At 47.8% G+C, this 25221-nt stretch overlaps 1 protein-coding gene across 1 annotated transcript in view; it reads right to left on the reverse strand.

The window, feature by feature from the left end:
- Positions 1 to 2609: 2609 nt before the first annotated feature.
- dlgap3 (discs, large homolog-associated protein 3) overlaps positions 2610 to 25221 on the reverse strand; it is a gene marked incomplete at both ends in the record, with an annotated part of 173378 nt that continues 150766 nt past the window's right edge. The window contains 7 exon segments of the mRNA XM_084311907.1: positions 2610 to 2915; positions 3832 to 3978; positions 4465 to 4556; positions 4926 to 5220; positions 5455 to 5674; positions 11325 to 11419; positions 19951 to 20507. Coding sequence (XP_084168033.1) covers positions 2610 to 2915; positions 3832 to 3978; positions 4465 to 4556; positions 4926 to 5220; positions 5455 to 5674; positions 11325 to 11419; positions 19951 to 20507 — 1712 coding nt within the window.

Raw genomic sequence — 25221 nt, forward strand, 5'->3', positions numbered from 1 at the left:
GATCAGACAATCTTATACAGTAGGTTTGTATTATGATAGCAAGTGAGGGAAAGACAGAGAGGATTTCATGTCAATACAATAAAATACCTTTTTTTAAACAATATTCTCTATTTCTCTATGTACATATTTGTATATATAAACTGTGTTCAAAGAAACCTCCACACATAGCTGGTTAGGCACATGTAGTTGGTTGAAAAGGAGGGGGTAGTCGTTTAGAAACAGGATTTACAGTAGGCCTAAGGATAATATTTGGCAAATTGCTCTCTTGCCAGTTTTACCCTGTTAATGTGACCCAGCTCTCACATATTAATTATAACAAATACTCGTTTGAAATTATTTTCACGTGTATTGAGTCTGGATATGCTACTATAGCTGTTGTATCACACGATGCTATATTCTATTATAATACTGTAGTATTTCACATTGATATATGTGTTTTTTTGTACATAATATTGTACTCAATATTCTCTACTAATCTAGAAATGTAGATAATATAAAATATACATCTTCCAGTAAAATATTCCATTTTTCAACACATTCCAGTTCAAATATTAGCAAAGAAAAGCCAGGTCATGCTAAAAGATTATTGTCTTCTTTTTTTTCTTCAAAATGGCTGATTTGGATTTTAGTATTCATTGGGCTTCGTCATAAGCTTACTGTCTCTTCCCACAAATACACAGCCCTTCATAATCACAAATGCCATTTTAGGAGCGCAGAAACACACACACTCACACACACACACTCACACACACTCAAGCCTATACACAACATACATACAAAAAGGCTTGGAGATAAATATCTTTCTTCCTTTTCCTTTTTGGTCACAAAGTTGGAAACACAAGAGAGCGACTCTCCCACGTTCTCTCCTGTTCAAGATCATGCTACACTTTGTTCCCAGGAAACACTGTCTAGTGAGATCTGACAGAAAACCAAGGAAAACCCTTTTCTAGGGCAACAAACTCAGCAATAATTCCATTGTCACAATCCACAAACACCGTCGGCCATCTTTGTTTTTGTAGAAGGAACAAATATGCCTTGGGGGGGGGGGGGGGGGGGGACTTGGGAGTGAATTCGATCGCCTTGGCTCCATGTCAGACCTGCGGAGAGAGACGACGGAGCAGCCTGGCGCTTAACGAAAAGTGCTTCTCCTCAGAGAGGGATCATCCCTTCTCTAGTCGGTTGGTGTGAAATCGTATTGTGCACCTCAGGAGTGAGTGACAGGTTCAAGTGGAGCCCAGGGGGGGGGGGGGGGGGTCACATGACAGACGAGGAGTGAGAACATCTCGGGAGTCCGCCAAATCTTCACTTTTCTTTCTGAAAACAATGTGCTTGTGGGAGAAAAATAGACAATAGACAAAATATGGATATCCATGACGAAGAAGAAGAAATGTATCTCTTTTCATGGCTGTTGTGGCGAGATGGTTGTTAGTTGGTGGAGTGGCAGGTGCATTGTCTGTGTCTCCTAGTTTGACCACATGGAGGTGCCAAAGTCTCACAGTGAGAAAAAAAGGGGCCGCTTCTGTAAAAGCCACAAAATAATTCAACCCCCTAAAAATATCTCCAACCCCCCCCCCCCCCCAAGCACTGTAACTTCAGAGAGAATATATAAAAAGCAGACAGCTTGGGGTTTTTGTCTCTGATGCTCTCAGGCTGTAAAGTCTGCAATGCTACATTACAAAGCTCCTTCTGGCAAACGTGTGTGTGTGTGTGTGTGTGTGTGTGTGTACGCGTGTGAGCGTGTGTGTGTGTGTGTGCGCGCACACTATGTACAAAAAGCACTCGCTCCTCCAAACAGTCTTACTACTGAATACTGAGGGTAGAGGAAAGATACTGGGTGCAGGGGAGAAAGAGAGAAGGACAGGGAAGCGGATACTCCCATAGTATAATCTGTAATTGACCGTCTGGATCTAGGCAAAATAATCTGCAGTTGGCAGACTATGAACGGTCTTTAGGAATCGTCAACTATCCGATTTAGCGTGGTGCCCGAGATGAGATCTTCCATCCATATGCATCAAATCACTGAAGCGAATTGTAATGCGTAATACCGAAGCCACGGCTGCAGTATAGAATAGGTTCTGTTATGAGGTGGACGTGGATCCACAGTGAGGGGTGTTTCTTCTTTACCCTGACGGAGGTTTGTGCGTGTAAAGCCCTTATTTCAGGTAAAGAAGTGCTACGTGAACTCGCACACTCATGCGCACTGCTACCGTGTGACCCTCCGTTAACTACCAGTAGCGCCGTACCAAAAAGAATGAACCCGTGGGTCAGTTTGAATGAACAGAAATGAAAACCGAAATCTATGAGCTACCATTTCAGGCTTTGCTGTCGGCTATAAATGGGTAATTCAGGATGCCGAGGATCAAAAATGGCCATCGTTTCTTGTTTTGCCCCGTCCATTGGTGAGTAATGCAACTGTGGTTTCAGTTGTGTCTGAGTTAACTGATGGATCGGCTAAAGGTAGGCTAGTAGATGAGTGACGGATGACGTCAGTACGTTAGAATCGTTAGAAGATCCTACGCTGGGCTCAGAGAAGAGGCAGAGATGGGTTCACATGTCAGCTCGGGGGTTTCCAAGACAGAGAGGCCATAGCAGCCCGGGGCGCCTCGCGCTCAGAGTCGTGTCTGGGCTTCGGGGATGTATATCTCGATGCTCTCCGCGCTCTCCGTGGCCGAGTTCTGTCGGAAGGAGGCGGCCCGCTTGGTCTGCAGCAGCCTCCTCCTCGCCTCTGTCCTCTGACGGTCCCCCAGGTCCAGTGACTTCTCCCTGACCGGCAGCGTGCGGCCGGCTCCGTGAGGCACCACCAGGCCCCCTGCGCCACCTCCGCCCACCCCGTCCCCGACGCTGTCGGCCCGGAGGCTGCCGCTCACCCCGCCTGCTGGCTTCTTTGGTAAAGGAGGAGGAGGCTTCATATCCTCCTGTTGGGGGGTGGACATGTGAGGTGTGGTGTAGTGGATGGGTGGGGTGGTTGTAGGTAGGATGGGGGCAGGTGGGAGGGGTATATAATGGGTAGAATGGAGGAGGAGGAGGAGGAGGAGGAGGAGGAGGAGGAGGAGGAGGAGGAGGAGGAGGAGGAGGAGGAGGAGGAGGAGGAGGAGGAGGAGGAGGAGGAGGAGGAGGAGGAAGTATGATTGTTGGTGTTCAATGACGGTTTGTATGGGTGAGTGAGGATTTCCCGTGTAAAAAAGTATAGATTTAAGAGAGACAATGAGAGGTAAAATAATAAAATTAGTAATCAGTCAAGAGGAACGGGTCAAGTTTATGAGTGTGACAAGGTTTTCAGGATGGAGCGTGGGCAGATTACAATAGGGACCATGTTTTTTTTTTAAATGATCCAAATTCAATGAATAATCCCAACGCGGATTGTCGTTGGGAAGGAGGACAGAGGAGATGTGAAGGGGAGGGGCGAGGAAAGGAGAGGAAATAATGATGAGGTAAGAGAGAAGGAAGAAAAGAGGAAACAAGCGTTAGTTGTTATTAAGTCAGTTGAATTTGAATAAAGAGATGCAATGATTCAATGAGCACACTAGCATATTTTGCATGGGTTGGAGTTAAGGGCTTGAAGAGTGCGTCGTGCATAGACAGTAGTACAAATAAACAAATTATCTTTGGCCTGTAAGCTACTTAAATTAAAACCTCATTTATAACATTGTACATAAACTATGGTTCAAAAGTCTCTCCGGCAGCTCAGTTCCTTTTGCCATTGGCCAGTTTCACAGAAAGCGAAGGCTTGGAGGGCAGCACCATCTGCGCCACTCTCCTGCACACCGCCACCCTGGCTCTGGGGTGGTGCTGGAGGGAGACCAGGGCCGAGCGGGTCCCCGGCCTGCTCACCTTCTTTTCGGGGGGGAGCCTCCAGCCAGAGTCCTTGAGCCTCTGGAGGTCCTGGAACTTGACCCTGACGTCCTCCATGTTGAGCTGGAGCAGGTCCCAGAAGCCTGCCAGGTCCTGAGAGCTGGGCTGGGGGTACACCGACGGGTCCTGGCCAGAGAGGAAGAGCGGAGGCATGGGCAGGAGGAGGAGGAGAGTCAGAGAGAAAAAGAGAGAGAGAGGGGAGTAAACGGAGATGAGAGAGGAAAATGATTCATTCCGCAGCATGGCGGCTTATACCATTCTAGGACTTTTTTTCTTTTTTGTGATACATTGTTTTCTCCCCCCCCCCCCACGAGACAAGACACAGCACAGTAACAACAATAAGAATATAATAGACAAACAGAATGAGACAATTAAATTAAATTATATTAAATCAATCAAATGTAAAACAAAATAGAAAAATACGGTCTACAGAAAAAAAAAAAAAAACAAAGAGCAAAATTACAATAACAAAACCATATTACCAAAAGACATTTCTAAAAGACATTCTAGGAAACATTGATACATCTTGAATCTCTTTAAAAATACACGGCTTGATTGAAACAAGATCGGTTCTGATTTCACAGAGTTTGTATAAAACTACAAAAGACTTACCACGCTTTGTTGGCACAGGCGGAAGAACTGTTGGACCTTCTGAGACATGAGCATCTGGGCACTGCCCACCGCGTTACGAATCAGCTCCAGGACTAGGCAGAAAACGGGGGAGCGGGAAACAAGGTCTTTAGAAGGAAAGATCTAGACATCGAAAACGTTTCCTTGACAGCAATGCAGACATTCTGCACCCATGGGGACCAGGACTGTACACCCAGTCAATGCTGCAGTAGTTGTTTACATATGGTAAATAAGATCCCTGACAGCAAACAGGAAGTGGGCTCAGAAGCAGTATTTGATGTTCAGTGTTTACAACACTCATTATGTAATAAAAGTGTATGGAAATTGATAGTGTCTTATAAGCCTGTGTGGGTTTGGCATCTTTTGATGAGACACTAAAAATCCATTCATTAACAACCAGTACACACAAGCTCTACTCTCTCACTCTCTCCACCCGAACTCACTCTCTTCCGGCAGTTCGTTCTCCTCCGCCTCTCTCTCCATGTTCTGACACCATCCCTCCATCCTCTCCACCTCCGTCTGGAGCAGGCGCAGGAAGAACTCTCCGTCCCTCATGCAGGGCGAGGCGCGGCCCGAGTCGGGCAGGCTCCGAGGGCCCTCCAGCGACTGTGTGCCCCCCCAGCCCCGCTCCGAGGTGAGGGGCAGGGGGGAGTGGGCACGCGGGGGCAGGTGGGGGTGCTGGTGAGGCCGCGGGTCAGCAGGACAGGGCTCGGTGGTGTAGCCACCCTGGATGTAATCCTGGCATAACACAAAAGATGAAGAGAGCTTTACTAAAATAAATCACCTGTATGTGAGTTTCAGTGTCCAATTACAGTTCAAAAGGTTGCTGACAAATTATAGATATTTTGTACATATCTACCAATAAACATGCAGAGGCCAACTCACAGGGAATCGCTAAGACTTCTTCAATAGATGTGGTGTTGGAAATGATTTGACCAGTTGTACTGTACACGGTGTAAGTGGGAAGCCTACCTCTCTGTAGGCCCACTGCCCCTGCGTGTGGACAGTGCGGTGGTACTCTGCATACTGTCCCGCCGACTCCGGCTCCGACGAGTGCCTCTGGAAGGAACAGCCGAACTGGAGGCTCTTGTCCTGCGTTGGCGGCACGGCGATGCCGAGGCCCGGGAAGCCCTCGTCCAGGTCGGCCTGCACGCTGGCCGTCACGCTGTTGGAGCGCTTGAAACGAGCGCGCCTGGGATGGAGAGAAGAGATCAGGGCTTGTGTTTATCACAGTGTGGGTGCGGGGGGTGTTCAGGTCACATGACCATTATACCAGGGCAGGGGCGAGTTTCAATTTCAATTACGGTTCTGGCTTCCCGCGATCATGAAGACAAGATAATGGAGATAAAACTATTATTGTGCCGCATGCCGGGTGCTGCTCTCATTTTGTCTTGTGTTGTAAACGCAGCGCACCCTTCCTTCACTGCGCCCCTCCCTCTCAAGCCCACACAGTAGTTTCAGCTGGTGTTTTGGTCAAGAAGAAAGATCAAACGAATTCAGTCGTCATATGATCTCAAATCAATGAGTAAACGTGTTTAACGATCGTGATTTCAATATCAATCAAAAATAATCGCCATTATGATTTTTGACATAATCGAGCAGCCCTACATTATGCTCCTCACTACAACTTAATGAACCAATCTGGTCTCAGATCAGCAGTCCTACTTTAAGATGTCTGATGAATACTGGCCCAGAGCCGGCCAGAGGCAGAGATAAGCAAAACAAATAAATGATGCGCAGAGAAAGATGAAAAGCTTTTTTTGCCCTTAGTGATAATAAATAGTGAGGCTAAACATCACACCGTCGGCCGCAACCCACCCCATCGCGACCCTTGAGCAACATGGGCTGAAACGGGATGATTTAAGATGTTCACCAGGCCATACTAAAGGATAGATATGACCAGGGTGTGATTTCTGAAAGAAGGGTGAGGATGTGACTATGTTTTCTTTTTATGTAGACCATAAAGAAATTATATACAGTTATATTCATATAAAACTTACAAATGTCATAAAATTATGCAAACTGAAAGTCATTTTCTGTTTATTTTATTTGTTGTTTGTTTTTATTTGTCCAAAATCGAGGGATTTGCCCTCAAGCACTTGCAAAGAGATTAAATGAACGGATTCATAACATGTTTTACATTCAAACGGATGCTTCACGAAATATAACGCAATGGTTTGCTGCTCTTTTCATCTTGCAGGGTGACCGACTGTAGGACAGCATGCAGATTTAGCAGGAGAGTAAAGTATTAATACAATATGATAGAATAAAGGTTTACATGTATAAAGCATGTGATCTAAATGAAATAATTTAAGATTAATTAACTAATAAAAGCACAGTAGGCTAAGTAGGTAAAACAGGCCGAATGACTAAACAGCAGAAACACTGAAGAACAGAACAGAGATTGTAGGCTGATATGTCTTCATAGTTGTTCCTGGGTGCTTACCTCTCCCAAACCACAATTTGGTAAATCTGAGACAAAGGTTTCAGCACCATGGAGAGTGCAGTCCATTATAGGCCTTTATAGGAATTAATATTTCTTGCTGGACCTCGCTGCTTAGAGCCTTCTGACGACGAGGATGTTTATGAAGCTCTTGTCAGAGAGACATTTATTTATTTAATTAAATGCGGCAATGAATGATAGCCTATTATAAACTAGCAGAAGGGGGATGAATCATATCCCCTCCGGTGATAAAAGTGAATGGCCAGAAATAGGGACTTGAAAAGCAGAGGCAGGTGAATCACACTCTGGCTATGACATCCACAGGCCATCAAATTCAACTAGAAACATGGAATTATAAATTGTAAATGATTATATATTGTAAATTCTCAGTGAAAGGTCTACTGATGCCCTCCAAAATGTTTTTGTCTTAAAATCTTTGCTGGATGAGATGCTTTAGTAGGTGATGAACCTTTGGGATGTTAGATCCTAATGTGAAAAACGATGTGATTTGCCTTACCTTGTCCATTTAGCTGCTATCTATTTCATGCCTGTTTTATATTTCTGCACTTTATGCTAATGTTGTGCTCATTTTATGCCCATCTTTTTTACAGCTGTGAAGCTCTTTGAGCTGCAATTGTTGTATGAAAGGTGCTATACAAATAACGTGTAGTATTATTATTATTATTATTATTATTATGATCCTGAAAGGCGCTATAAAAATGTAAGATATTATTATTATTATGGTGTATTATACTGTGCACCCATATAAACCTATGTATTTGTTCTCTCCGGATATTCTGGAAGAAGAATGTTGTATTACATTTTGACTCTAGGGTACACAGGGTAAACTTTCATTTATTTTTCTTTTGAACATGGGCCATCGGACACAAAGTCCAGCATCGAATTATTTTCACAGTCCAGACCTGGTGAACTCACGGTGACAGACCCCCACCCCCCGAAAACTCAATCTCTCTCTCTATATATACTGTATATCTCTCTCTACATATACAGTATCTCTCTCTCTCTCTACATATTGTATACACTTTGAACTCTGTTGCCTATACTCAACCTATACCACATGAACTCTGAACTTTTGCACTCTGGTTTGAAGCCAACTTCATTCTGTTGTACTCTGTACGTTGTACTTGTCCAATGACAATAAATGTAATCGAATCTAATCTAATCTAATATTCGAGTGCGCGAACAAACACGCTATAATTAATGTCATTAGTGTCTCTACCACTGACTTGGAAGTGATAATAACTCCAGCTGAATCCCATGGCATATGACACACCAGGGTGTTCTGATGTCATGCATTGCAGTTGGAATCAGTTTCTCCAACTATTAAAAGTGCTCCTTCCTCGTCCCTCCTCCCTCGCTCCCTCCATCCCTCCTTGACTGCTGAGGTGTGAGCTGTGATTCAGACTTCCGTTCTCGCACTCACTTTTTTTTTTCTCTCTCCCCCAGTGTCATACTTTTCACCCCTGATAGTCGGGGACATTGTTAACAGGTGCATCCTGATCACACACTGCTGGAGGTGTGTTTGTGTGTGTGTGTGTGTGTGTGTGTGTGTGTGTGTGTGTGTGTGTGTGTGTGTGTGTGTGTGTGTGTGTGTGTGTGTGTGTGTGTGTGTGTGTGTGTGTGTGTGTGTGTGTGTGTGTGTGTGTGTGTGTGTGTGTGTGTGTGTCATGTGGGTGATGCTGGATGTATAATTAGGTGCAGGGTTGCATCATGTGTAAAAGTTATGTTGGATGTGTGATCTGCTGTAGTCATGGTTACTGTCAGTAATAATGAGTGCAGTTCAAGCTTGTCGGCAGTGTCTGATTAAATATCAAATTAATTACTGCGTGCAAAACTAACGAAGAATCTATAGGCAAACAACCGTACTGTTGGTGATTTTTTTTGTTGATTTTAGATTTCTGGCTTCCAACTTACGTAAAGCACGGTTAAACAGACTTGAAAAATTGGAAACACTGTACTTGGACCTGTACGCTTCATTGCAGTCTAACTACAATGAACAAACGAATACACAACAGAAGGTTGTTAAAAAAAGAAATAAACTCTATTCTTAGACAGCGCTCCGAGTTTTTAATACACAGGACGAGACAAAATTACTACTTCCATGGTGCTAGACCCAGCCATTTACTCGCAATGAGAATCCGTGCTAACGATACATTTTCAGATATTCCCTCAATCAGGAATAGATTCTTCTTTTACTATTATCCTGCTGTCACCTGATAACTGTGGTTCATTCTTAATGAATGTATTCTTAATTCTTAAAAGTTGTATTCTTAATTCTTAAAGGTTGTATTCTGAATTCCTCAGGTTTTATTATCACCGTTGTTGTGTTTCTTGTTTTTTTTGTTTTTAGATACAATGTTTTCACAAGACGGCAACATTATGCTAATTGGAGTTGATCACATGTGGCTGATTATAAAAAGGTCAAGGGGGGTGACTCTATCCTGCAAGCAATGGGTCTCATTCCCGAATTTTTTTCAAAAAGTTATTCTGGAAGACTTATCTTGGAACCACTGAGACATAATTAATGACAAGTTCACTCTGAGTCCTAAACGTGCTGGTAATATGTCTTAAGTGGCTGAAACGGTCGCACAAATGATATGATCTGATATCTGCTTGGAGAATGGTCTTAAACTCAAAAGCGTGTTCCCGTTCAGGTCATTTGCATACAAAACAACGCCTCCAGAGCTCCTTATAAGGCAACTAGTGACGCAGCTGTGTGAAAATGGAATGGCGGAAGTGCTTTGCGAGTCTTGCGAGCCGCGTGATTACGAAACCTAGCATCAGTCAGTGCCAATCAGAGAGCGTCTCCGAGAAATGCGTCTAGGTTTCGTAATTACGTTTGCGCGCCATCAAAACTAGATTCGATTAATGTATTATTGGCATCATATACAGCTCGCGGTACACCTGCTGCAGCGCGCACACACACACACACACACACACACACACACACACACACACACACGCGCGCAGTACTGTATATGAATGAATGAATGAATGAAATATAATATATATAGCCGACGGCGGGCGTAATGAATGAATTAATTCCATAATTAAGCCTATAGGCTACTGTTCATTCGTAGGCGCACACAAGACTTGTTATGGAATATTAATGCAGTCTATTTCCACCGATTAGCTTTAGATCTTATTTATTTATCCACTGTCATTTCAGTGTTGGTGTATAGGCTATATAGTGTATTTCAATATAAGTTTAATTGATTAATGATATATTCGAAGGAATGCAGGTTTATAGCTATATCAACCCCCTCCAATGTACAGTAAATGACCAAGTATGGTTTTGTCAATATTCCAATGTACAGTTTTGCTTGTACAGTGTAAGTCTATCCCCCACCCACCCCTCCTACCCAACCTCCTCCAACAGTTTCTACGTCAAATGTACTCTCTTTTCTGGACTCTTTTTGTATCACAAACAGTACTGTATTTGCAAATCTGGTATGTCATAAATGTATAGATGTAGCAGTACTGTCTATCTGTGTCGTGTGTGCCATATATGTTATGATGAATTGAAAATGGGGGACCCTGATGTAAACAAGACGAAAGTCTTTCTCTGGTCTGCATCCCCTTAACAATTGTATTGTATGTATTGAGCTGTACTGTACTGTACCCATTCTGCAATCTGTTAATAAAGTTTTCAATCAATCAATCAATCAATCAAACAAAGGTCTGTCCCATTGTATACCAATCAATGGGATACATTGCATGTTGACCTGCATTCTTTCAAATGTATATAATTAATCATTAAAACAGATGTGTAACAAATAAGAAATACAAATTCCACAGAAGGCATTAAATTATTATTATTTTCAATCATTTCACAATAATTGCATAATTGTGTTTGAATATCTGAGTAATTAAAGTAATTATACATTTGTCCAAAATAGCTGGTTCAGATATGGTTAAGCAGCTGCCCTGTGATCAGATGAATCCATATTATTTATTTTTCCGACATCAAATGCGTAATTTCTTATCGTACAAATATTGTCATATTTATTTTAATTATGATTAAGTAATTAATTCCAAGGAGGCCTGTAGCGTTGACATGAAGGAATCACTATGAGAACACAGTCTGTCAAGTTAATAACATTTTAAATTAGTCAATCAATCATGAGATTTGATCTCAGCCACGATCAAATCTGATCTCAGGAAAATTTGGGGACTCCCGCTCCCAGCCCTAATATGTCTTAAATGGGCTGAAATCTGGCTAAGACGAAATGTTTTGTCGTAAATTCGTTCGGGAATGAGACCCAATGTGTCCACGTTGTTTTTATGTGCCTAGCAAGATAAAGCAAGGACACTTAAAATACACAAATATACTGTATGACTTCCTAGGTCTAACATCATTGGGGTATATTTCCATTACCTCTTGTCATCCTCTACCTGGACCCCTATAGAGTGCACTTCTCTCAGAGCCTTGCCCTCTGCATCAGAGTCAGACAGCGTTTCTGAGCTGTCCACCTGCCGGACAGAGAGAGGGGAGAGAGTTGGAGTTAGAGCAGAGAGCAGAGAACATAGAGAGGGGAGAGAGTTGAAGTTAAAGCAGAGAACATAGACAGAGAGGGGAGAGAGTTGGAGTTAGAGCAGAGAACATAGAGAGGGGAGAGAGTTGGAGTTAGAGCAGAGAGCAGAGAACATAGAGAGGGGAGAGAGTTGGAGTTAGAGCAGAGAGCAGAGACAGAGAGAGGGGAGAGAGTTGGAGTTAGAGCAGAGAACATAGAGAGGGGAGAGAGTTGGAGTTAGAGCAGAGAGCAGAGAACATAGAGAGGGGAGAGAGTTGGAGTTAGAGCAGAGAGCAGAGACAGAGAGAGAGGGGAGAGAGTTGGAGTTCGAGCAGAGAACATAGAGAGGGGAGAGAGTTGGAGTTAGAGCAGAGAGCAGAGACAGAGAGGGGAGAGAGTTGGAGTTAGAGCAGAGAGCAGAGAACATAGAGAGGGGAGAGAGTTGGAGTTAGAGCAGAGAACAGAGACAGAGAGAGAGGAGAGAGTTGGAGTTAGAGCAGAGAGCAGAGACAGAGAGAGAGGAGAGAGTTGGAGTTAGAGCAGAGAACATAGAGAGGGGAGAGAGTTGGAGTTAGAGCAGAGAGCAGAGAACATAGAGAGGGGAGAGAGTTGGAGTTAGAGCAGAGAGCAGAGACAGAGAGAGAGGGGAGATAGTTGGAGTTAGAGCAGAGAGCAGAGACAGAGAGAGGGGAGAGAGTTGGAGTTAGAGCAGAGAGACAGAGACAGAGAGAGGGGAGATAGTTGGAGTTAGAGCAGAGACAGAGAGAGGGGAGATAGTTGGAGTTAGAGCAGAGAGCAGAGACAGAGAGAGGGGAGAGAGTTGGAGTTAGAGCAGAGAGCAGAGACAGAGAGAGGGGAGATAGTTGGAGTTAGAGCAGAGAGCAGAGACAGAGAGAGAGGGGAGAGAGTTGGAGTTAGAGCAGAGAACATAGAGAGGGGAGATAGTTGGAGTTAGAGCAGAGAGCAGAGACAGAGAGAGGGGAGAGAGTTGGAGTTAGAGCATTGAGACAGAGACAGAGAGAGGGGAGATAGTTGGAGTTAGAGCAGAGAACATATACACAGAGAGAGGGGAGAGAGTTGGAGTTAGAGCAGAGAGACAGAGACAGAGAGAGGGGAGATCGTTGGAGTTAGAGCAGAGACAGAGAGAGGGGAGATAGTTGGAGTTAGAGCAGAGAGCAGAGACAGAGAGAGGGGAGATAGTTGGAGTTAGAGCAGAGAGCAGAGACAGAGAGAGGGGAGAGAGTTGGAGTTAGAGCAGAGAGCAGAGACAGAGAGAGGGGAGATAGTTGGAGTTAGAGCAGAGAGCAGAGACAGAGAGAGAGGGGAGAGAGTTGGAGTTAGAGCAGAGAACATAGAGAGGGGAGAGAGTTGGAGTTAGAGCAGAGAGCAGAGAACATAGAGAGGGGAGAGAGTTGGAGTTAGAGCAGAGAACAGAGACAGAGAGAGAGGAGAGAGTTGGAGTTAGAGCAGAGAGCAGAGACAGAGAGAGAGGAGAGAGTTGGAGTTAGAGCAGAGAACATAGAGAGGGGAGAGAGTTGGAGTTAGAGCAGAGAGCAGAGACAGAGAGGGGAGAGAGTTGGAGTTAGAGCAGAGAGCAGAGAACATAGAGAGGGGAGAGAGTTGGAGTTAGAGCAGAGAACAGAGACAGAGAGAGAGGAGAGAGTTGGAGTTAGAGCAGAGAGCAGAGACAGAGAGAGAGGAGAGAGTTGGAGTTAGAGCAGAGAACATAGAGAGGGGAGAGAGTTGGAGTTAGAGCAGAGAGCAGAGAACATAGAGAGGGGAGAGAGTTGGAGTTAGAGCAGAGAGCAGAGACAGAGAGAGAGGGGAGATAGTTGGAGTTAGAGCAGAGAGCAGAGACAGAGAGAGGGGAGAGAGTTGGAGTTAGAGCAGAGAGACAGAGACAGAGAGAGGGGGGATAGTTGGAGTTAGAGCAGAGACAGAGAGAGGGGAGATAGTTGGAGTTAGAGCAGAGAGCAGAGACAGAGAGAGGGGAGAGAGTTGGAGTTAGAGCAGAGAGCAGAGACAGAGAGAGGGGAGATAGTTGGAGTTAGAGCAGAGAGCAGAGACAGAGAGAGAGGGGAGAGAGTTGGAGTTAGAGCAGAGAACATAGAGAGGGGAGATAGTTGGAGTTAGAGCAGAGAGCAGAGACAGAGAGAGGGGAGAGAGTTGGAGTTAGAGCAGAGAGACAGAGACAGAGAGAGGGGAGATAGTTGGAGTTAGAGCAGAGAACATATACACAGAGAGAGGGGAGAGAGTTGGAGTTAGAGCAGAGAGACAGAGACAGAGAGAGGGGAGATCGTTGGAGTTAGAGCAGAGACAGAGAGAGGGGAGATAGTTGGAGTTAGAGCAGAGAGCAGAGACAGAGAGAGGGGAGATAGTTGGAGTTAGAGCAGAGAGCAGAGACAGAGAGAGGGGAGAGAGTTGGAGTTAGAGCAGAGAGCAGAGACAGAGAGAGGGGAGATAGTTGGAGTTAGAGCAGAGAGCAGAGACAGAGAGAGAGGGGAGAGAGTTGGAGTTAGAGCAGAGAACATAGAGAGGGGAGAGAGTTGGAGTTAGAGCAGAGAGCAGAGAACATAGAGAGGGGAGATAGTTGGAGTTAGAGCAGAGAACAGAGACAGAGAGAGAGGAGAGAGTTGGAGTTAGAGCAGAGAGCAGAGACAGAGAGAGAGGAGAGAGTTGGAGTTAGAGCAGAGAACATAGAGAGGGGAGAGAGTTGGAGTTAGAGCAGAGAGCAGAGAACATAGAGAGGGGAGAGAGTTGGAGTTAGAGCAGAGAGCAGAGACAGAGAGAGAGGGGAGATAGTTGGAGTTAGAGCAGAGAGCAGAGACAGAGAGAGGGGAGAGAGTTGGAGTTAGAGCAGAGAGACAGAGACAGAGAGAGAGGGGAGATAGTTGGAGTTAGAGCAGAGAACATATACACAGAGAGAGGGGAGAGAGTTGGAGTTAGAGCAGAGAGACAGAGACAGAGAGAGGGGAGATAGTTGGAGTTAGAGCAGAGACAGAGAGAGGGGAGATAGTTGGAGTTAGAGCAGAGAGCAGAGACAGAGAGAGGGGAGATAGTTGGAGTTAGAGCAGAGAGCAGAGACAGAGAGATGGGAGAGAGTTGGAGTTAGAGCAGAGAGCAGAGACAGAGAGAGGGGAGATAGTTGGAGTTAGAGCAGAGAACATAGAGAGGGGAGAGAGTTGGAGTTAGAGCAGAGAGCAGAGACAGAGAGAGAGGGGAGAGAGTTGGAGTTAGAGCAGAGAACATAGAGAGGGGAGAGAGTTGGAGTTAGAGCAGAGAGCAGAGAACAGAGAGGGGAGAGAGTTGGAGTTAGAGCAGAGAGCAGAGACAGAGAGGGGGGAGAGAGTTGGAGTTAGAGCAGAGACACAGAGGGGAGATAGTTGGAGTTAGAGCAGAGAGCAGAGACAGAGAGAGAGGGGAGAGAGTTGGAGTTAGAGCAGAGAACATAGAGAGGGGAGAGAGTTGGAGTTAGAGCAGAGAACAGAGACAGAGAGAGAGGAGAGAGTTGGAGTTAGAGCAGAGAGCAGAGACAGAGAGAGAGGGGAGAGAGTTGGAGTTCGAGCAGAGAACATAGAGAGGGGAGAGAGTTGGAGTTAGAGCAGAGAGCAGAGACAGAGAGAGAGGGGAGAGAGTTGGAGTTAGAGCAGAGAGCAGAGAACATAGAGAGGGGAGAGAGTTGGAGTTAGAGCAGAGAACAGAGACAGAGAGAGAGGAGAGAGTTGGAGTTAGAGCAGAGAGCAGAGACAGAGAGAGAGGAGAGAGTTGGAGTTAGAGCAGAGAGCAGAGAACATAGAGAGGGGAGAGAGTTGGAGTTAGAGCAGAGAACAGAGACAGAGAGAGAGGAGAGAGTTGGAGTTAGAGCAGAGAGCAGAGACAGAGAGAGAGGAGAGAGTTGGAGTTAGAGCAGAGAACATAGAGAGGGGAGAAAGTTGGAGTTAGAGCAGAGAGCAGAGAACATAGAGAGGGGAGATAGTTGGAGTTAGAGCAGAGAACATAGACAGAGAGGGGGGAGAGAGTTGGAGTTAGAGCAGAGAGCAGAGACAGAGAGAGAGGGGAGATAGTTGGAGTTAGAGCAGAGAGCAGAGACAGATAGAGGGGAGAGAGTTGGAGTTAGAGCAGAGAGACAGAGACAGAGAGAGGGGAGATAGTTGGAGTTAGAGCAGAGAACATAGACACAGAGAGAGGGGAGAGAGTTGGAGTTAGAGCAGAGAGACAGAGACAGAGAGAGGGGAGATAGTTGGAGTTAGAGCAGAGACAGAGAGAGGGGAGATAGTTGGAGTTAGAGCAGAGAGCAGAGACAGAGAGAGGGGAGATAGTTGGAGTTAGAGCAGAGAGCAGAGACAGAGAGAGGGGAGAGAGTTGGAGTTAGAGCAGAGACACAGAGGGGAGATAGTTGGAGTTAGAGCAGAGAGCAGAGACAGAGAGAGAGGGGAGAGAGTTGGAGTTAGAGCAGAGAGCAGAGACAGAGAGAGGGGAGATAGTTGGAGTTAGAGCAGAGAGCAGAGACAGAGAGAGAGGGGAGAGAGTTGGAGTTATAGCAGAGAGCAGAGACAGAGAGAGGGGAGATAGTTGGAGTTAGAGCAGAGACAGAGAGACGGGAGAGAGTTAGAGCAGAGAGACAGAGAGGGGAGAGAGTTGGAGTTAGAGCAGAGAGACAGAGACAGAGAGAGGGGAGAGAGTTGGAGTTAGAGCAGAGACAGAGACAGAGAGAGGGGAGAGAGTTGGAGTTAGAGCAGAGAGACAGAGACAGAGAGAGGGGAGAGAGTTGGAGTTAGAGCAGAGAGCAGAGACAGAGAGAGGGGAGAGAGTTGGAGTTAGAGCAGAGAGCAGAGACAGAGAGAGAGGAGAGAGTTGGAGTTAGAGCAGAGAACATAGAGAGGGGAGAGAGTTGGAGTTAGAGCAGAGAGCAGAGAACATAGAGAGGGGAGAGAGTTGGAGTTAGAGCAGAGAGCAGAGACAGAGAGAGAGGGGAGATAGTTGGAGTTAGAGCAGAGAGCAGAGACAGAGAGAGGGGAGAGAGTTGGAGTTAGAGCAGAGAGACAGAGACAGAGAGAGAGGGGAGATAGTTGGAGTTAGAGCAGAGAACATATACACAGAGAGAGGGGAGAGAGTTGGAGTTAGAGCAGAGAGACAGAGACAGAGAGAGGGGAGATAGTTGGAGTTAGAGCAGAGACAGAGAGAGGGGAGATAGTTGGAGTTAGAGCAGAGAGCAGAGACAGAGAGAGGGGAGATAGTTGGAGTTAGAGCAGAGAGCAGAGACAGAGAGATGGGAGAGAGTTGGAGTTAGAGCAGAGAGCAGAGACAGAGAGAGGGGAGATAGTTGGAGTTAGAGCAGAGAACATAGAGAGGGGAGAGAGTTGGAGTTAGAGCAGAGAGCAGAGACAGAGAGAGAGGGGAGAGAGTTGGAGTTAGAGCAGAGAACATAGAGAGGGGAGAGAGTTGGAGTTAGAGCAGAGAGCAGAGAACAGAGAGGGGAGAGAGTTGGAGTTAGAGCAGAGAGCAGAGACAGAGAGGGGGGAGAGAGTTGGAGTTAGAGCAGAGACACAGAGGGGAGATAGTTGGAGTTAGAGCAGAGAGCAGAGACAGAGAGAGAGGGGAGAGAGTTGGAGTTAGAGCAGAGAACATAGAGAGGGGAGAGAGTTGGAGTTAGAGCAGAGAACAGAGACAGAGAGAGAGGAGAGAGTTGGAGTTAGAGCAGAGAGCAGAGACAGAGAGAGAGGGGAGAGAGTTGGAGTTCGAGCAGAGAACATAGAGAGGGGAGAGAGTTGGAGTTAGAGCAGAGAGCAGAGACAGAGAGAGAGGGGAGAGAGTTGGAGTTAGAGCAGAGAGCAGAGAACATAGAGAGGGGAGAGAGTTGGAGTTAGAGCAGAGAACAGAGACAGAGAGAGAGGAGAGAGTTGGAGTTAGAGCAGAGAGCAGAGACAGAGAGAGAGGAGAGAGTTGGAGTTAGAGCAGAGAGCAGAGAACATAGAGAGGGGAGAGAGTTGGAGTTAGAGCAGAGAACAGAGACAGAGAGAGAGGAGAGAGTTGGAGTTAGAGCAGAGAGCAGAGACAGAGAGAGGGGAAAGAGTTGGAGTTAGAGCAGAGAGCAGAGACAGAGAGAGAGGAGAGAGTTGGAGTTAGAGCAGAGAACATAGAGAGGGGAGAAAGTTGGAGTTAGAGCAGAGAGCAGAGAACATAGAGAGGGGAGATAGTTGGAGTTAGAGCAGAGAACATAGACAGAGAGGGGGGAGAGAGTTGGAGTTAGAGCAGAGAGCAGAGACAGAGAGAGAGGGGAGATAGTTGGAGTTAGAGCAGAGAGCAGAGACAGATAGAGGGGAGATAGTTGGAGTTAGAGCAGAGAGACAGAGACAGAGAGAGGGGAGATAGTTGGAGTTAGAGCAGAGAACATAGACACAGAGAGAGGGGAGAGAGTTGGAGTTAGAGCAGAGAGACAGAGACAGAGAGAGGGGAGATAGTTGGAGTTAGAGCAGAGACAGAGAGAGGGGAGATAGTTGGAGTTAGAGCAGAGAGCAGAGACAGAGAGAGGGGAGATAGTTGGAGTTAGAGCAGAGAGCAGAGACAGAGAGAGGGGAGAGAGTTGGAGTTAGAGCAGAGACACAGAGGGGAGATAGTTGGAGTTAGAGCAGAGAGCAGAGACAGAGAGAGAGGGGAGAGAGTTGGAGTTAGAGCAGAGAGCAGAGACAGAGAGAGGGGAGATAGTTGGAGTTAGAGCAGAGAGCAGAGACAGAGAGAGAGGGGAGAGAGTTGGAGTTATAGCAGAGAGCAGAGACAGAGAGAGGGGAGATAGTTGGAGTTAGAGCAGAGACAGAGAGACGGGAGAGAGTTAGAGCAGAGAGACAGAGAGGGGAGAGAGTTGGAGTTAGAGCAGAGAGACAGAGACAGAGAGAGGGGAGAGAGTTGGAGTTAGAGCAGAGACAGAGACAGAGAGAGGGGAGAGAGTTGGAGTTAGAGCAGAGAGACAGAGACAGAGAGAGGGGAGAGAGTTGGAGTTAGAGCAGAGAGCAGAGACAGAGAGAGGGGAGAGAGTTGGAGTTAGAGCAGAGAGCAGAGAGGGGAGAGAGTTGGAGTTAGAGCAGAGAGCAGAGACAGAGAGAGGGGAGAGAGTTGGAGTTAGAGCAGAGAGACAGAGGGGAGAGAGTTGGAGTTAGAGCAGAGAGACAGAGACAGAAAGAGGGGAGAGAGTTGGAGTTAGAGCAGAGAGACAGAGGGGAGAGAGTTGGAGTTAGAGCAGAGACACAGAGGGGAGAGAGTTGGAGTTAGAGCAGAGAGACAGAGACAGAAAGAGGGGAGCGAGTTGGAGTTAGAGCAGAGAGACAGAGACACAGAGAGGGGAGAGAGTTGGAGTTAGAGCAGAGAGACGGAGACAGAAAGAGGGTCGAGAGTTGGAGTTAGAGCAGAGAGACAGAGACACAGAGAGAGGAGAGAGTTGGAGTTAGAGCAGAGAGACAGAGACAGAAAGAGGGGAGAGAGTTGGAGTTAGAGCAGAAAGACAGAGACACAGAGAGGGGAGAGAGTTGGAGTTAGAGCAGAAAGACAGAGACACAGAGAGGGGAGAGAGTTGGAGTTAGAGCAGAGAGCAGAGACAGAGAGAGAGGGGAGAGTTGGAGTTGGAGCAGAAAGCAGAGGCACATCTACGACACACACAGAGCGTTCAGGGTTAAAAGAAACAAAGACCAAATTAAAATGTTACAGAAAATGCTTAATAATCTTAATCTTAATAATAAATAAAAACGACTAACCTTTTACTACGTCTTTTACTATTATGCACGCTACTAAGTAATCTACCGTACCTATATTACTAGCTACTATGCTAATATGTCTATGTCTATACTACCATGAACTCATGAGTTCGACACTGTTTGACGAACAATATCATAGGGCTGGGCGATACGGCCTCTAAATGATATCACAATATGTTTTGGCTATGTCACGATACACGATATATATCACGATATTTTGACATTTCTTCTAAAGCACTTAAAAATGCTTGATTTAACCCTTTGATGCATACAGCCACGCCAACATGATGATTATAGTAGTCCCTGCAACATATGTTTGCATTAAACCATGAAGATGCTTTAAAAAGAAATTTAATTAAAAGTTTCAGAAAATCTAAGAGTAGTCTACTGACACACTAATACAGATTTATTTTTTTATTAACATCTAAGACAATTTATATAAAAACTCTAGGGTGCCTAAGACTTTTGCACAGTACTGTGTTTTCTATCAACTTTAGCCAAAAAGACACACCCACACACACTACTGTGAGAAAATAATGACATTTTTAATTATCAGCAATGTTATAACATCCTACTGGTAAACAAAACACTGTAAAGGTGTGTGCGCATCATGTGTATTAAATATATATATATATATTTTCCAGGTCTGCATTGTTGTACAGAACTTGTAAGTGTATTTGGATAAAAGCGTCGGCTAAACGACTGAATGTAAATGTCTGTGTTACAGCGGTACCAGCGGTCTCACCTGGGCGGCGATGGGCGGCCTCCACTTCCTGCCGCCGCCGCGCCCGTCCTCCTGACTGCCCCCGTCCCCTCTCAGCTTGCTCAGCACCATGCTGTTCTGGGGCAGAGAGACCGACTTCCCCAGGCTCCCCCCTCCGGCCCTGCCGTCCCGCTCCCTGGCCGGCCTGACGGGTCCCTCCAGCAGGCTGTCAGCCGAGTTGCTGTGCTTGGGCCTCACCCCCGCCCCCCCGGGACCCCCGCCGTACGGCACCAGCTCCCGCGACCCCCTGGCCCCGTCCAGGCTCTCCGCCGAGTTGCTGTGCTGCCGTGGGCGTCCGGCGGCCACGGTCCCGGTGTAGTAGCCCGCCCTGGAGGTGCGGCCCGAGGGCCCGTCGGAGCCCCCCAGGTCCACGGAGTTGCTGCTCTGCTTGAGGCGGCCGGGGGCCGGCGCCGGCTGCCCAGTGCTCTGGAAGTAGGCGTCCTGAGTGGACTCAGTGCTGCTCTGGGCTCGCGCCGACAGAGAGGGCTTGGACATGCGAGGTGGGAGTGGGGGAGGAGCACCCTTACGGTAGGGGAAGACTGGAGCGGAGAGGGGGGGGGAGGGGACGAGAGGTGAGGAAGGGGGCAGGGAGAGAGAGGTAGAGAGAGGGGACGAGAGGAGAGGAGAGGAGGGGGGGGAGGCAGAGAGAGGGGACGAGAGGAGAGGAGGGGGGGGGGGAGAGAGGGGACGAGAGGAGAGGAGAGGAGGGGGGGAGGGAGAGAGAAGAGAGGACAGGGGGAGAGAGGGAGGGAGAGGAGAGGAGGGGGAGAGGAGAGGATGGGGGGGAGAGAGGGGACGGGGCGAGGGAAAGAGGGGATGAGAAGAGAGGAGGGGGGGGGGAGGCACAGGCATTGTGAATAAATTGGCATCGTGAACATGGAACAAACGTGGTGGGTATACTTACAATGGAGGGAAGGAGGGAGAGGAGAAGGGAGAGAGGAGCAAGTGAAGGGGTGAAGGAATGCAGAAAGGAAGAGAGAAAATAAAATTGAGAAGATATTTTGGAGAGATATTTCGCCAAACATCAGGTTTGCTGTGAACGGTCAGTGCAACGGCAGAGCTGTCAGCAGAACGTTAGGTTATGACTATAACCAAGTTCTGTTAGTTAGGGGCGATGCTTGGCATCGCTACTGCACTATCTCGCGTACGTGCACGCGTACTGAATAAACCACAAATGTACCTCTAATACCAGTATTAGTCTGACCACACCCCTCATCAGCTTACCTTCATAAGCAGGTGTGTGGTCACCTGCTCTCCTCCTTCCCAAGCTTTCACCACAAGGTGAGGACAAGGGCTGCAGCGGCCGTCCGATGCCAAGCATCGCCCCTAACTAACAGAACTTGGTTATAGTCATAACCTAACGTTCTGTATCGTTAGTGGCTTAGCTTGGCATCGCTACTGCACAAGGGAGGCCAAGCGGAGCCACTTGGCTGACAAATACACCCCGCTGACAGCCCCCCAAAACCATCAGAACAGGGAGGGCCGAGCCCCCCCGACCCCCCCTAATGGAGGGTAGCCCCCCTATTAGGGACGTCACGGGAGGGCGACGGACCCGACCGTGCGAAGAGGCACTCAAGCAACTCAACGCACAGGGTGAGCAGACCGTGGCTTGACCCCACGACTACACACACGCACAACCCGCATGCCACCCGGGAACGAACGGAGGAACAACCTCGTTACTGCCCCCAGAATCACGGGGTCAAGGGCAAACCCAACCCCGTGGCAAGGCCGTAGCAGCGGAGCACGAAGGAAGACCCAGACCCACCAAAAGGACTGGACTCCCTAGAATGGGGGCCCGGAGAAGTCCATGATGCCAGCATCAAGACCCCACCAGGTGGGCACGTAGTGCCCCGCCCCCCACATCGCCAGCGTATTCGGACAAAGGCCCCTCAGTTACTGCACCTGGTATTCCCAGGCGGAACCAACCAGGCCAGAACCTGCCCAGCTTCCGAGATCGGGCGTGTTCAGGTCGGTATGGCCGTAAGCCGAGCGGGCCCCGTCCCCCCAATAGTACACCGCCTGGCACACTGACCCTGCAGAATAGGCAGTCAGCATGGCCGTAAGCACACAAAAAAGGTTAACCAACGGAAGCAGGCAGCGCACCGGGGAAAAACCAGGCAACAGGCTGTTAACCCTAGCCTGGAGACTGCGGACGAGACAGGCGCCAGAGGGGACAGCTGAACACAGCCGCCCCGGCGGAAGGAGCGTAAGCTGGCGGTGTTGCATGACCAAGCCTCCATTTAACAACCCCCACCCAGAGGGGTCGAGGCAGAGAAGGCTGACACGATTGGCAGACGTCATGAACGTGCAGGGGCACCCTCAAACGGTGAACCCGGGAGTTGACACTGCTCCAACACACCAGGGAATCAACCACCTCGGTGTTACCCAATGCGGTGGTTGTTCCTATAACCCCTCAAGAAAAAACTCCAAAACACACCTGCGGGTATACACCGGCTATACCGCAGTACAAGTGTTTCAGTTTCCAAAAAGGGTTAACCCAGGCCTACGGGTCGCAAACATCACTTCGGACCGGGCCTGGCGGTACGGGAAGCACAGGGTCACCAGAGGAGGTCAAAAAACCACCCCCACAGGCCCCTCTTCGCCATGCGTGAGAGAGGAGCGAAAAATAATGGAGAACCAGCCCCTAAGCACACCGTACCTGGTATTCCCCGGCGGTCTCCCACCAAGTACTAACCAGGACCAACCTGTGTAGCGGCCGAGATCCGACGAGATCGAGAGCGTACAGAATGGCATGGCTGTAAGCCATGACGACAGTGCTGAGTAAAAACATACCCAACCAGGGTCTCCATAGCGCTTAACCCTGTGACACCCAGACCGACCTGGCATTTTTCCCCCTGAAAAAAGCCCAAGTCCCTCAGGGTACCAGAACAGCAGATCTGCATCCCCGGCGGACAACGGGTTCAACTGATCTGGACCAGCGTGACCAGAACCAGTCCCGTGCCCTAACCACGCCGACATGCCTACTCCAGGAGAAGGGCAGATATGCGTGTTGATCTTAACATGAAAAGAAGGCGCCACCCAGACGTTCGGACGAACCGCGCCTGGTGGCCCACCCCAAGGGCGTGAGACCCCACTACATATGTTCAGATCCATCCCGTCATCATCCCCCAGACATGAACGAGAATCCGTCGACAACCCACCCAGGTCATGGGATGTGGTCGCCGGAAGAGGAAAAACCCCCATCTCAGTTGCTTTATAAAAACGCTGTTTCAACCACAAGCAACCAAGGCGTGCCAGTCAATCGCCTGTTTACAGCGAGCTAGCACTATACGTGCGTCGGGACACACCCCCATCAATGAACAGGCTATTTAGACCTGTCATTGAATCCCCAAGGCGCCCAGGGGAACGACAAGAGGGGTGTGACACTCCCTAACTCCAACACTTCTGGAATAGAAAGAAGGAAGCATCAACAGTATGTATCCCAGTCTACACAGCCGGGGTAAAAAATGTTCACATTTTTACATCCCACCACCCTCCCATAGGAAAGAGACGGGGATCCCCAGAGAGACTTCCCACGCGAGCTGTACAGATTGAAAAGAATATATTGCACCTCGAGCCATGTAAAAAACTGGTTTTAGGGCCTCCGGGGAAGAGGCACTGAACCCATACACACTCAATAAACGAATTGAATCGAATATACATACAATAGAAAAGGACCCTTCTAGAGGGTCCACTCACTTTGACAATCTGAGGAGGAAGGCTCTGTACTCTGATGGAGGCTTCCTCACATGGAAGAAGGAGTCCGAACTCACAGAAGGCCTGAATAGGCGCTTGGTGAGGAGGAGCCCTGACCACCCCCCCTGAAAACAGATCCATCACATGGACCTGAACAGCACACGGAAGTCCTACCAACAGAGACGCGCACGGTGACGTACTCTATGGCGGGGGAATATACCAGGCCGTGGGACCAGGAACTCCCTCCCACCCCCCCCCCCCCCCCGTAACGTGCCGAACCGCCACGTGACGGGAACCTTGAAGGACAGGGGGTGTACCCCTGACCGACAGAACAATGGGGAGAGGAAAGGTTACCAGTTCACCCCTTTACGACCCCACACCCATGATACGACGTAACGACAAAAAGAGAATATGACACAGTCATAGTCAGCTCTATGAAGCGTTTCACAGCTCCACACAGCGCATGAGCTAACCTGCTATCTGATTTTTACTAAGGAAAAACACAGAATAGAGAAGGCTCTAAGAACCCCGGTCCAACATACACATGTGCTTCTGTGGCCAGTACAACCCAGTTGTAGGTCACATGACACACACAACCCATCATCACCTACAAAAAATGGCAAAAACACTCAACAGAGGAACGCCGTTTTTTTTCACAATGAGAGAATACATCATTCTTGATTAGTATCGACCACAGGCCTTGCTAAGCACACATGACAGCAACCAAACCAATTTCCCTTTAGGAAATAAGTCTCTCCAGCAGATTTAGCACAACCTCAGCAATCAAGCTAAGAGTTACATCGTATCCCTACCACACAAAAGACACAATTAATGCACAACATGTCTGATAGGAGGTGATAAAGTCCCCAGGGAACCGGGGGGGAAAAACACAATCCTCCTATTTTACCCTCAATACGGCCAGTTAAAACAGGAAAACCTGTTAATGTGTGAACTCACTGTTCATTGTCATTACAGTCTGAGAAAGAACATTCTTTTACTCACTTGTCACCAAGCATAGCTTCATAGGTTAGTTGCCTTAGTAGTGAGTACACGGTACACATAAACACCATGATGTTTCTCACACAACAACCAGATCAATACATCACGATCTGCACGGAGAAGCTAACTGCCAGTGACAAAAACAGCTCACACACAACCCGCAACGTATCCCAAATGCATTGCAACAACACACGTTTTGGGAAAAAACACCGTTATTCACAATACATTTAGCAAAGTAAAACCAGAAGACGTGTTATGAGGTCTGGCCAACCCCGTACCTACCCGGAACGCAGATCAGCGAAGTGCAGTCACAAGACACCGTAGAACACAGCCGTCCTGTGTTGTTCGATCCGGGCAGCGTCGCCGCTCCACCAGTCGCTACAGTCCTCTTTGTTGACGCAATCCCCGTCTAGGCTCAGGCAGGGTCGACGAACATCCCCTGTCAAGGATGACGTCGTGGTCAAGAGTGTAAAACATGTTAAAATCAAAGCACGTTCAACAGAATAGCATCAAGCTAACGGCTGCTCCAACCGTTCGGGTGCTATTGCTTCCGCTCGC

Source organism: Notolepis coatsorum (assembly GCF_963971535.1).
Source record: "Notolepis coatsorum genome assembly, chromosome: 4".
Classification (NCBI taxonomy): Eukaryota; Metazoa; Chordata; class Actinopteri; order Aulopiformes; family Paralepididae; genus Notolepis; species Notolepis coatsorum.